A 12,935-nucleotide genomic window follows, 5' to 3' on the forward strand; every position below is an offset into this window, starting at 1 on the left:
CTGAGTGGACCCCGTTCCAGCTCTCGTACCACTTAAAATTTCGTGGCAGAGCCAGGAATCGAACCCGGGCTCCGGGGGTGGCAGCTAATCACGCTGACCACTACACCACAGAGGCGGACAATTAACATATAATACAAATCCTCAACGTAAACATTATAAAGAAAAGTACCCGGGCAGTACCGTGTATTATAACTAGACTCAGCTAGAGACTCACCATGGACTCTACGCTGCCAATTTCTGACCCCTAAGTGAGAAAGATGGTGTTTGCTAAAGAAGAAGGAAGGGACTCACCTCTATGAAGAAAGAGGATATCGGCCAGAGAAAGACGTAAAAAAAAAAAAGGAATAATACCGTTGTATTTGGAGGAACTTAAGGTTGCCCAAGGGAGGTTGGATGAGGAAGATACGAGGCTGATGCAAGTACACCTACGAAACCAAAGTTCCGATATGACAGCCCCCTGGGAGGAGGAAGTGTGTTGACTCTTACTAAAATTCCTTTCCTACGTCAAGCAGCGAGCCCTTGATTATATTCTGTTTTACTCCACTCTTCATAAATCTTCACTTTCTTTCAACAATACTGCATATTTCCATTCCAGCCCCTTCCACTTGTTTCCATGACTATACTCGTAATATTGGAAGATACATTCTGACAGTTTTTAAAGGGAGGTCCGTTTACTGCCTGCCTGAGTGGGAAGAAGAAAGTGGGTAGTACGGTTGCCGTGGAAATGAGGGTGGACCGACTGTCGTTGCCACGGAGATAAGCCTGCTGGCCGGCTTGTGTTGCTTGGACTTGCCAAACCTCTAAGTTCTGAGGTACGTACAACAGAACACATCGATCTGAACGAACGAACAAGTGAGCTGGAAGCAAAGGAAAGGAGAAAGAAATGCAGAAATGTGGCAACACCGTGCAATGCTCCTCCCTTCAGCCCTATCTGTCAAAACGCTTCTTTTAATATTACGTGCATAGAGTTAAGCGGAGTATTTGGTGCTATTCGTTATGTCTTAGTGGCATTTCTTAATACGTGGTCGAGGATGAGGTAAGATTCATTTATACGGCATGTTTTACGGCCCGCTGCCCTTCCCGACGCCAAACTCAGTTGAGGAGCAAATTACGATGAAACGACTGAAAGTAGGTAAGTAGGAGGAAGGACTCGGCTGTTATCTACGATTAGGAACTGTCGTGGCATTTGCCTGGATGTGAACACGGGAAACCACAGGAAAAATACCAGGTGGCGGTGGGGTGCGAACACACTCGTCTGCCGAATGCAGAGCTCGACAGCCGTAGCGCGTTAACACGCGTCTTAAAATCCTATATTCTTCTTCTTCTTCTTCTCCTTCTCATCTTATCCTGCTTCAAGCGAGGTCGATGTTTCTGGCAAGGTTTTTCCACTTTATCCTACCCCATACATATTCTTCCCCTTATTTCTTCTCCTTCAAATCTTCTCGCACATTGTCTGTCCACCGCCTTCTTGGTTTACCCCTATTTCTAGTCCCATCCACAGTCATATCCATCACTCTCTTCCCTACATAGCTTTCATCCTTTCGCATAATGTGTCCATACCATAGTAGTCTTCTCTCCTTTACTTTCTCATATACTTCAGTCACTGTAAATGTTCCTCTGATTTTCTCACTTTTGATGCGGTCCACTCTAGTGACACCACTCCTTCATTTTAGCAATCTTCATCTCTGTAACAGCTAGTTTATTACATTGTGACTTTCTTGTTGCCCAAGTCTCTGCACCATACAACATGACTGGCCTCACTGCTGTCTTGTAGGCTTTTCCTTTAACCCTTTTGCCAAATATTTTGTCACACAGGATGCCAGACATTCTTTTCTAGTTCATCCAGGCACACTGCTCTCTGTGGTTAATCTCCGTGTTTAGGTTGCCATTCACAGACACAAAAGATCCTAAATACTTGAAACCATCCACTGTTTTTAAGCATGCACCATCCACCTCTAACAATTCATTCCCCTCACCTCCGAGGCACAGGTATTCTGTTTTATTTCTGTTAATTTTTTGGGCCTCTGACTTCCAAGGATTTTCTCAAGATTTCCAGCCCCTCTTCCATTTCTATCCTACTGGTGCTACACTGAACAATATCATCAGCAAACATCATGCACCACGGTGCTTTAGTTCGTACATCATCAGATAAGACATCCATCACAAGGTTGAATATGTATGGACTCAATGAGTACCCCTGTTGCAACCCAATTCGAACTGGTATCCATCCAGTCAATGCTACAGTGCTCTTTACTCTCGTTCTAGCGTCCCTCGTACATATCCTCGATAATTCTCACAAACTTTTCCGGTACTGCTCTGGTCCTCAAACACTCTATATAATTGCTCCTAAACAAATGCTTACTGGGCGAGTTGGCTGTGCGGTTAGGTTCACGCAGCTCTGAGCTTGCATCCGGAAGATAGTGAGTTCGAACCCCACTGTCGACAGCCTTGAAGATGGTTTTCCGTGGTTTCCCATTTTCACACCAGGCAAATGCAGGGGCTGTACCTTAATGAAGGCCACGGCCACTTCCTTCCCACTCTTGGGCCTTTCCTCTCCCATCGTCGCCATAAGACCTGCCTGTGTCGGTGCGACGAAAAGCAAAATGGCAAAAAAATTGCAGTTATTACTGTCACGTTTTATACAACAGAACACAGCGGTCTGAAAGACAAGTAAGTCGGAAGCGAAGGGAAGGAGAAAGGAATGTAGGAATGGGACAACACCGTGCAATGGCACGTTCAATGTTCCTCCCTCCTGTCTTATCTGTCAAAACGCAGCCTGCAGATAGGAAGAAAGAGATATTTCTTTCTTGGTAGTGGTTTCACGTCGCCCAAACTCAGATAGGTTATCGGCGGCAGTGTAATAGAAAACAGCCCCATGCGTCCACGTTTATGTGTATTGAATACTCAACCCGAAGTCCGGTTGGATACTCAACAGCTTCGCCATCAGCCGCCGTCACTGAACGGGAAACGAGAAGTGAGTTAGTTTCCCGTTGCTTTCCTTACTGTCTCGGAATTTGCTATTACCTACCAGTCTGCCAAGGCCGCTGAAATACAGTATATGCTCCAAGATACCATACGAGCAACATTTCCACGCTATGCAGAATAGGGACTGACGGCATAAGGAATGGCACTACTCGCATCGCTCATACTTACGATACGTACCGAAAAATTCGGGACAATCTCGAATTTAAGAGGTGTTTCCCGGGAACATAATTTTAAGTCCAGAATTTCATCCTGATGAAATTATTTTATTAATAGAGACCAAATGACGTGTTATTCTAGGTCGAGCTGCAATGGTCAAACTCATTAAGATCTGGAAGAACCTGGCAATATCAAAAACTACGAAAATGCGCTTGGTTGAACCACTAGAAAATGTAGTAAGTAATACCGACGATCAGGTTTTAATAGCAGATTGTGCTGAAAACCTGCAGTCTAAGATTTTGGAACTTAGAAATGGGTTCTCCGTCTTTCTTTTTACGGCTGTGAGACCTGGACCGTGAAAGCTAATATTAAAAATCGAATCGATGCCTTTGAGATATGGTGTTGACGAAGAATGCTACATATACCTTGGTCAGATAAAAGAACAAGTGTTTCCATTATAGACGGACTATTTTTTTACGTGTGAGTGAGTGTTACCTCCATGTCCTTGGCCACATTTTCAGAAAAGAAGGATAGAATTTGGAAGAAAAACATTTTCAAGACGAAGTTGAAAGTATCAGACCATGAGGAAGAAAAGCAGGTGGATGGTTAGATCAAGTGAAGAAGGACACTGGTCTACCTCTTCCGGTTATATAAAGAAAAGCTGAAGACCACTCGGGTTGGAGACATCTCGTCAAGGCTGCAACAAAGAAATGACATATCAATGAGCTCAAGACGCTCAGCAATCACCAGAACGGCTATTGATGATTGATACAGTACAGACACATTCCTCTGATATGTTGTCAATATTTCTGTTAAATATTTGAGGTGAAGTAAGCAGTAAGCTCGACCAACGTGCGAAGTGCCTCTCGGCCAGCGTCGGGACGCTATAGCGCCTCACGGGCTAGGCAGGCCCGGGGCTTTGGAAATGACAGTTAAACACATTAGTGCCTGCTTAATTAGTACACGTTACTCTGCTATGTGCGCTACGGTAATCCACTGGCCAAATTAGGCCTGGACTTGCTGGATAGATTAAACCCCCTCTCTCTCACTTCTTTCTATCACACGTGCTCTCTCCTCTCCCCTATGTTATTTAGCACTCGTAATAAGACTAAAATTCGTTTTTTTCCTCCCTCGCCAGAAGAACAGTAACAAAAACGACTAATTAATGTTAATTGGCCGTGACAGATAAACGGAGTTAGCGTTACCTGCGAAAAGAACTCACAGTTAATCGCCCGTTAAGCAAAAGTGCAGAAACTTGTCCCCCCAGTTCCGCTCTAGTTACCAGATTTTTACGCTAATTAGAATCCTGAATCCCAAGTTCCCTGAGAAGCTGTCGTGTGTGGACTTACTTCAGCATTACTTTACGAGCTAAATGACGTCATCACATAGGAAATGAGTCTATTCTGTTGTTACAGACATCGCATAAGTCTCTTTCGTTGAGAGAACCTGAGGAGCTAAACTGAAAACAATTTTTATTAACCCTCAACTGATATCACGGCGTCTGCAGACTCCATAAATTTACTATTAAATAATGCAATAATTTCGTACTTTGTTGTTGTTTTTAGAACTTAATTACTTGAAACATACGTTTTCAAACATGTCATAGCAAAATTTGGGAGTAAAAAATAAAAATCCAGTAGAAAATACCAAATTAAGAAAATGAAGCTCCGAAAATGTGCACTTTCAATGATTAATTCTTTGTTGTGTCAGTAGTTTATAAATGACCTAGACTTGATAGAAGAAAAAAATTACTGAAAAACTCTAAACATAAATCCACATTTCGATGCCCAAAATTGATGCTTGATAGATCATTTTCAAATGTTTCTATGTCCTCCCCTCCATCATTATCAACCGCTTCCTGTTCTGAATCCGTTTCATCATCACTTTCTGTCTAGAAATCCGGACCAATATCACTGTCGTCTAACATTTTAGTAATCATTTCTTCAATATATATTTCGAATTTTTTTATTTGCTCTCAGAACTCGTTAGGGAATTAGTTTGTATTTCAACGTTGTTAGTCTGTTCTGATTGTTGAGATGAACTTGGTCGTGGATCCATATTGCAAAAATTAATTACACAACCAAACCAAACCAAACCCCATGGTACTACAGTCCTTGAAGGGCCTTGGCCTATCAAGCGACCGCTGCTCAGCCCGAAGGCCTGCAGATTACGGGGTGTCGTGTGGTCAGCACGACGAATCCTCTCGGCCGTTATTCTTGGCTTTCTAGACCGGGGCCGCTATCTCACCGTCAGATAGCTCCTGAATTCTAATCACGTAGGCTGAGTGGACCTCGAACCAGCCCTCAGGTCCAGGTAAAAATCCCTGACCTGGCCGGGAATCGAAGCCGGGGCCTCCGGGTAAGAGGCAGGCTCGCTACCCCTACACCACGGGGCCGGCTTAATTACACAACACTATCACTAATAATAAAATTATGCTTCTTCTTTTTTCCCTAGCGTTTAGTCCCGCATTGGTGCAGGATCCGCTTTTAAAAATTCCATCCTCCACTTCCTGCGATCAAGGGTGTCAACTTCAGTGATAACTACAGTACAAGACGCATGTCTTCCTTCATGCAGTCGAGTCATCGCTTCTTGGGACGACCTCGGGATTGAGAACCACCGGGATCAAATTGGAGGGCTTTATGTATCATTGAGTCTGCAAGACTTCTGACGACCGGGCGAGTTGGCCGTGCAAGCTGTGAGCTTGAATCCGGGAGATAGTGGATTCTAATTCCACTGTCGGCAGCCCTGAAGATGGTTTTCCGTGGTTTCCCATTTTCACACCAGGCAAATTCTGGGGCTGTACCTTAATTAAGGCCACGGTCGCTTCCTTTCCACTCCTAGGCCTTCTCTATCACATCGTCGCCATAAGAGCTATCTGTGTTGGTGCGACGTAAAGCAAATAGCAAAATAAAAAAGGCTTCGGACGACATGACCATAGCATGTAAGTCCTTCTTCTCGCATCTTCTCTGAGATAGGTGTCACTCCCAATCGCCTTCAGACATCTTCACTTCTGACATGGTTCAGTCATATAAGACCCAGTGACCAACGTAACATTTTCATCGCCATACCGTGTAGAACCTGCTCATGCTTCTTAGTTGTAGGCCAGCATTTCGACCCATCGAGTACAACTGGTCGGACCATGGATTTGTTGACGTTTCCTTTCAGGTGGGTAGAAATGTTCTTGTCACATAGCACACCAGTGAACTGACGCCACTTCAGACATGTAGCATTGACCGGATACCGCATAAAGCTATTTGGAATGTCCTCCGAACCCATAATGATCCAGAAGCCTATGTCCGTTGGACCCAACTTTTCTATGACGAAGTCAACAGCGTGGTTCGCTGTCCGGTAGAGATCTCACCCTCATTTCCTATCAATGTTCGGGTTCATCAGGGTTCAATATACTGCACGAGTGAGTAAATTCGACGCGCAAACATACATTCCTACAGCACGGTAAAATTAATTTTCATTTACGCATAAGCATAGGAAAGTGAGCACAACGAAAATTGTTCTGATGGACTGCATATCCATATGTGGCTGGGAGGCGTGAGCAGTCTTAAGGAATATAATGGATAGGAAGAACATGGTAAGATACGAGGTTTTGTTTCTTCAAGAACGATATGTTTATATTGCCTGAGGGTCCCTAACAAAATGGTAACTTCTTGCGAAATTAAGTTTGCAGTACATTCATTCATTCCCTTATTTTCACTGAACACAGAAAATCAGCCTACAAATAAAATGCTCAAAATGCCCTCCGTTAGCAATGACACATGCATCAACCCATCGTCACAATGAATCGCAGTACAAGATGCAGAGTATCTTCGTGTGCGTGTCAATTTTAAAGGAGAGCATTTCATGCAAAAATGTTGCATGTGGTATGCTGTTACGTTCTGTTCCTGTAATTCCCCTATATGTACTGTGTAGAAATAAAGTGTTACCGGACCCATGTCCATATAAAGTTTCTTCTTCTACGTGGGAACTGAGAGTTATGTATCTTGGAAGTTTGGCCGTAGATTGTTGCTACAGCCTGTATTTGTCCAAATTAATAATTATCATAAATGCCTAGGAACAACTGCGTGTAAAGATGGGAAAGGGCGAACATCTTGGTGGAATGATGAAGTGAGAGCAGCTTGTGAACGTAAAAAGAGGGCTTAACAGAAATGGCTCCAAACAAGTGCTGATGAAGACAGATAATTGTACGTAGATGAAAGAAACAAATCGAAACAAATAGTTGTTGCATCCAAAAACAAGTCGTGTGAATATTTTGGTAATAGCCTTGAAAGGCTAGATCAACGGCAGGAAAACCTTTCTGGACAGTAATAAAGAACCTTTGGAAGGGAGGGAAAAAGGAAATGAACAATGTTTTGGGTAATTGAGGTGAACTCATAATAGATCCCACGCAATCACTAGACAGGTGGAGGGAATATTTTTAAAATATCCTCAACGCAAGAGGAAATGTTCCTGGCGGTGTCCCGTACAACCGAGCTCATGGAGAGGAAGAAAATGATGCTGGTGAAATTACGTTTCAGGAAGTGGAAAGGATGGTAAATAAACTCTATTGTCATAAATGGTGAAATGGTGAAGTATAGTGGGAAGGCAGGGATGAAATGGCTCCATAGAGTAGTATGATTAGCATGGAGAGTTGGTAAGGTACCTTCAGATTGGACAAAAACAGTGAATGCACCTGTCTATAAGCAAGGGAACAGGAAGGATTGCAACAGCTATCGAGGTATTTCATTCATTAGTATACCAGGCAAAGTATTCACTGGGATGTTGGAAGGGAGGTTGCGATCAGTGGTTGAGAGGAAGTTGAATGAACACCAGGTTGAGAGGAAGTTGAATGAACACCAATGTGGTTTCAGACCACAGAGGGGCTGTCAGGATCAGATTTTTAGTATGAGCCAGGTAATTGTAAAATGCTACGGGAGGAATAGCCAGTTATGTTTATGTTTCGTAGATTTAGAGAAAGCATATCACAGGGCACCGAGGGAAAAGATTTTCCCCGTACTGAGAGACTATGGGATTAAGGGTACATTATTAAAATCAATCAGAGGCATTTATGTTGAAAATTGGACTGCAGTGACAATTGATCGTAGAATGAGTTCTTGGTTCAAGGTACCTACAGGGGTTAGACAATGCTGTAATTTTCCACCTCAGTTGTTCGTAGTTTACATGGATCATCTGATGAAAGTCCGCCTCCGTAGCGTAAAGGTTACTGTTATTAGCTGCCGTCTCGGGGAGTCCTGGTTCGATTCTCGGTACTGCCAGAAATTTAAGAATGGCAGGAGGGCAGGTATGTGGTTGAAATGGTACAAGCAGCTCACCTCCATTGTGGGTGTGCCTGAAAAATAGCTGCACCACCTCGGGACGAGGACACGTGTTTACTTTATCTGCTGAAAGGTGTAAAGTAGCATTGTCATAAAGCAACAAAAATAGTTGAAATTAGACGTGAAATGGTGAAGTATAGTGGTAAGGCAGGGATGAAATGGCTTCATACAGTAATACGACTAGCTGGGTAGACTCAGGATGACTTATTCATAAATTAGAAGCAACAGACATGAAAATAGCGAGAATGATTGCTGGTACAAACAGGTAAGGTACCTTCAGATTGGACAAAAGCAGTAATTGCACCTGTTTATAAGCAAGGGAGCAGGAAGGATTGCAACAGTTATCGAGGTATGTCATTGATTAGTATGCCAGGCAAACTATTCACTGGCATCTTGGAATGGAGGCTGCGATAAGTGGTTGAGAGGAAGCTGGATGAAAACCAGTGTGGTTTCAGACCACAGAGGGGCTGCCAGGATAAGATTTTTAGTATGGGCCAGGTAATTGAAAAATCCTACGGGAAGAATAGACAGTGAAAATGTAGTAAACAGTCTGGCCTATGCTGACTTCGTCTTCATGGCAGATCGTGCCGAAAGCTTGCAGTCTAATATCTTCGAACTTGAAAATAGGAGCAATGAGTATGGTATGAAAATTAGCCTTTCGAAGACTAAATTGATGTCAGTGGGTAAGAAATCCAAGAGAGCTGAATGTCATATTGGTGGTACAAAGCTGAAACAGGTAGATATTTCAAGTATTTAGGATGTGTTCTCTTAGGATGGTACTATAGTACGTGAGATTGAATCAAGGTGCAGTGAAGCTAATGTAGTGAGCTCACAGTTGCGATCAACAGTATTCTGTCAGCTCCCGGAAGAAACTGTGCTTACATCGGTCTGTTTACAAACCAATTTTGCTTTACGGGAGCGAAAGCTGGGTAGACTCAGGATATCTTATTCATAAGTTAGAAGTATCAGACATGATGTATCGAGTAAGATTGCTGGTACAAACAGCTGGGAACAATGACAAGAGGGCACTAGGAATTAGGAGATTAAGGCGAAGTTAGGAATGAACTCGATGGATGAAGCTGTACGCATAAACTGGCTTCGGTGTTGGGGTCATGTGCGGCGAATGGAGGAGGATAGGTTACCTAGGAGAATAATGGACTCTGTTATGGAGGGTAAGAGAAGTAAAGGGAGACCAAGACGACGAGGGTTAGACTCAGTTTCTAACGAGTTAAAGATAAGAGGTATAGAACTAAATGAGACCACAACACTAGTTGTAAATAGAGGATTGTTACGACGTTTAGTAAATTCACAGAGACTTGCATACTGAACGCTGAAAGGCATAACGGTCTATAATTATGTATGTATGTATGTATGTATGTATGTATGTATGTATGTATGTATGTATGTATGTATGTATGTATGTATGTATGTATGTATGTATGTATGTATGTATGTATGTATGTATGTATGTATGTATGTATGTATGTATGTATGTATGTATGTATGTATGTATGTATGTATGTATCGAAAATTGGACGTCCAAGTTGAATGGATGAATTCCCTTAATGTGTCCAGAAGGAGAAGTCTTAATAACTGAATCGATTATTTGAGAAACCACACATGTCCATTTTTGGACATCTTCAAGAAAGAAGGCATAGATGCCCGCCACATTATAAGGGTTTACTGGGATCTTGAACATTTTCTTCTGGTCTACTGTTAATAGGCAGAACATATATGAGGAACTTGAATAAAAGGCATGACAAGGCATTCTCTTCGTGTGTTGTTAACAGAGGGGATGTCATTGAGTAACTGTAATAAGTGATATTGTTAAGACAGACACTGTTCAAAAATGTTCTGAACCTTTACTGTAATGTCATTGTATGAAGGGCAATTTAAAGATGAAATTAGTGTGATTTATAGTGCGCTTAAATGTTTGTAAGCATTAAATAATCTTATTTTGTTATGATTTTTTGTTATCAAGAGATTTTTCGGTTCGTTTTGGCCTTCTAGGGACCACGGGACTCGTCTTAACTCCTAGGTATGGTCTTCTGCTTTTTCTTGGCCATGTACACTTTCATTTTCTGTCTGAGTGCCTGATTCCTTCCGTCCGTCCACTTAGGTCGGGTGGTCCCTGTACTCATTTTGCTTGTGAGAAAGTTGGAAGACTCCCTGTAGGGTGGCCTGTCAGTACTGAGATCGCTTCTCTAGGGTCTCTAATTGGATCTCTAGTTCCTCTGGGTCTAATTGTACTAAGGTGATCCACTTGGTCTTGCAAGCCTTTCCCCTACTTGTCGCTGTGAGGATTCTGTTGGTGAGCCTGCAGGGTTTCAGGCGGCTCCTGTGCCCGTAGGTCAGTCGCCTTTTCCTCATACGGGTGACTATGCATTCCTGATGTTCGTAGAGCTCGTTGCTATGCCTGATCCTGTAGGCGCCATCCTCTTCTCTTACTGGTTCTAGTATCCTCCTGAAAATCTTCCTCTCTTTAAGTTCTAGTTTCATGAGTGGGCCCTTTCGATTCATCAAGAGGCGTAGAGTACAGAATGTGTTATAAGAGTTTATTTATTCCAGAAATCATATATGTTCAGTAACTTTCAGTCCCCATATCACTCTTTTTTGAAAACGTTTTTCGAAAAATGATCAGAATTATTACGACGATCTGATAAATAATTGGTATAAAAAAACCAGACACAAATTCCAATCATTAGAAGCTGTAGGTATTATTTTCCACTTTTCTCGAAACTGGTAGTAGTGATTTCTCAAATAACCGATTCAATTATCAATTATGTTAAGATGCCGAAGAGGTAGGCAATTCTGATCAGTTGGTTCTATTTACCTTTATTGCAGACATGGGTCAGTTCGGACTGGGGGCCTCCAACAGCCACTGGGGTTACAGTGCAGCCAGTCCCTACTCCTCGTACCTGGGTACCGGTCCTCTTGGCAGCTGTGCCGCCGCCAGTGCTGGCCTCCAAGGGGGTGGTTTCAACGCGCCAGCGCTTGGCTTCTCTACCGCCGCCACGGACCTGAACGGACAGGCAACTGGCGCGACGGCAGCCCACGACGCCTTCGGCTCCAGCAGCACCGTTTCTTCGCGTAAGTATTCACTCACATATTCATGCGTTCAACCAGTTTCCAATCTTGTACTTAAACACAAGAAAATTCTGAGTGCAGAGATATTCTGACTTATAAGGTCAGGATGATGAGGTATTCATGAAAATGTAGTGAATGAAGTGGGGTGTTATTCGGGAGAAAATAGTCCCTTCTACGTTATATAAGGTGTAATTGAAATAAGGTTCATCCATCTAACAGGTGATAGAGGAGACAGTTGTAAGCAGCCTATGTGAATAAATTATCAGCTAACTTTAAAATTAAAATTAATTCAGTGTTTTTAGGCTTACAGTAGCTCTTCAGGTAGCAGCGTCAAACTAAGTCTGCTGTTGGTAGGGGGAGTTGGTGCGAGGCAAGTTCGATGAGGGGAAGTTGTTGCGTAATCCAAGCATCATTTCGCTTATTGGCAGGGATGATGGGGGGAGAGAGTCAGCTGATAAGAGAATAGCAGTGCTCATCTTGTGTAGTCCCTACGTAAACATATCGTTGTTTTTCTTGTTGCTGTTGCAACCTCATATAAAAGATTCGGATATTTGGACTGGTAGTACTGTGTAGCCTAGCTAGCAAGTTCGAAAGCCATTGATTGATTGATTGATTGATTGATTGATTGATTGATTGATTGATTGATTGATTGATTGATAGGTATTGTCTAAAAGGAAAATATAATTTCTATAAACAGCCCCGGTGAACGACTCCTTCCCTCAAATGTACGTTGCAGTTGTCCAGTGCCCCGACGTCTATGAAGAACAGCGACACAAGTCCCATCATTTAAGTGTCTTAGGCCTGCCCTTGCTCTATTATATCTTGCCTCGCCACAAATTAAAATCACACATTATTTTCATGATTTAGTAAAGCGAATTCGTCTGTACTCAGAGATCGTCTGCAGGCCGCAGTGCTCTGACCTTGAGAAATAGTGACCTAAAACTTTGCACAATCTCGGAGGAGAGAGCGACCTGAAGAAATCACAGCTGTGATGATGTTCTGTTTAGCAGAGGGGAATACGCAGTGCTTATTCGCTTCTAAAAAACATTGAACTAAGTTTTATGATTTATTTTCTCTCACTCTAATTGAGATAGCAGTAAACATTTTTGAATATGTTTGCTTAGAATAGGCTACTATCTTTCACCACCAGTTCATATAACATATCCTATTTTAATTACACCCTATATACTGCATTTCACATGTAGCGGCTGTAGACTGACCCTTTCCCGCAACGGATGGAAGATATTAATAGAGCTAACAAGTAATAAATTAATACATATTAGAGTCAATCAGGGAACGTTGTAGTTTTACGTGACTGTCGACTTCGTGATTATGGATCCGAAATCTGTAATTTCACATTGAATGCAAACCACAGCGAGG

General features: G+C 42.6%; 1 protein-coding gene across 1 annotated transcript in view; it reads left to right on the forward strand.

The window, feature by feature from the left end:
- LOC136857255 (runt-related transcription factor 1-like) overlaps positions 1-12,935 on the forward strand; it is a 479,280-nt gene that overhangs the window by 435,778 nt on the left and 30,567 nt on the right. The window contains exon 4 of the mRNA XM_067135756.2: positions 11,313-11,558. Coding sequence (XP_066991857.1) covers positions 11,313-11,558 — 246 coding nt within the window. The remainder of the gene's footprint in view (positions 1-11,312; positions 11,559-12,935) is intronic.

This window comes from Anabrus simplex, chromosome 1 (assembly GCF_040414725.1).
Source record: "Anabrus simplex isolate iqAnaSimp1 chromosome 1, ASM4041472v1, whole genome shotgun sequence".
Lineage (NCBI taxonomy): Eukaryota > Metazoa > Arthropoda > Insecta > Orthoptera > Tettigoniidae > Anabrus > Anabrus simplex.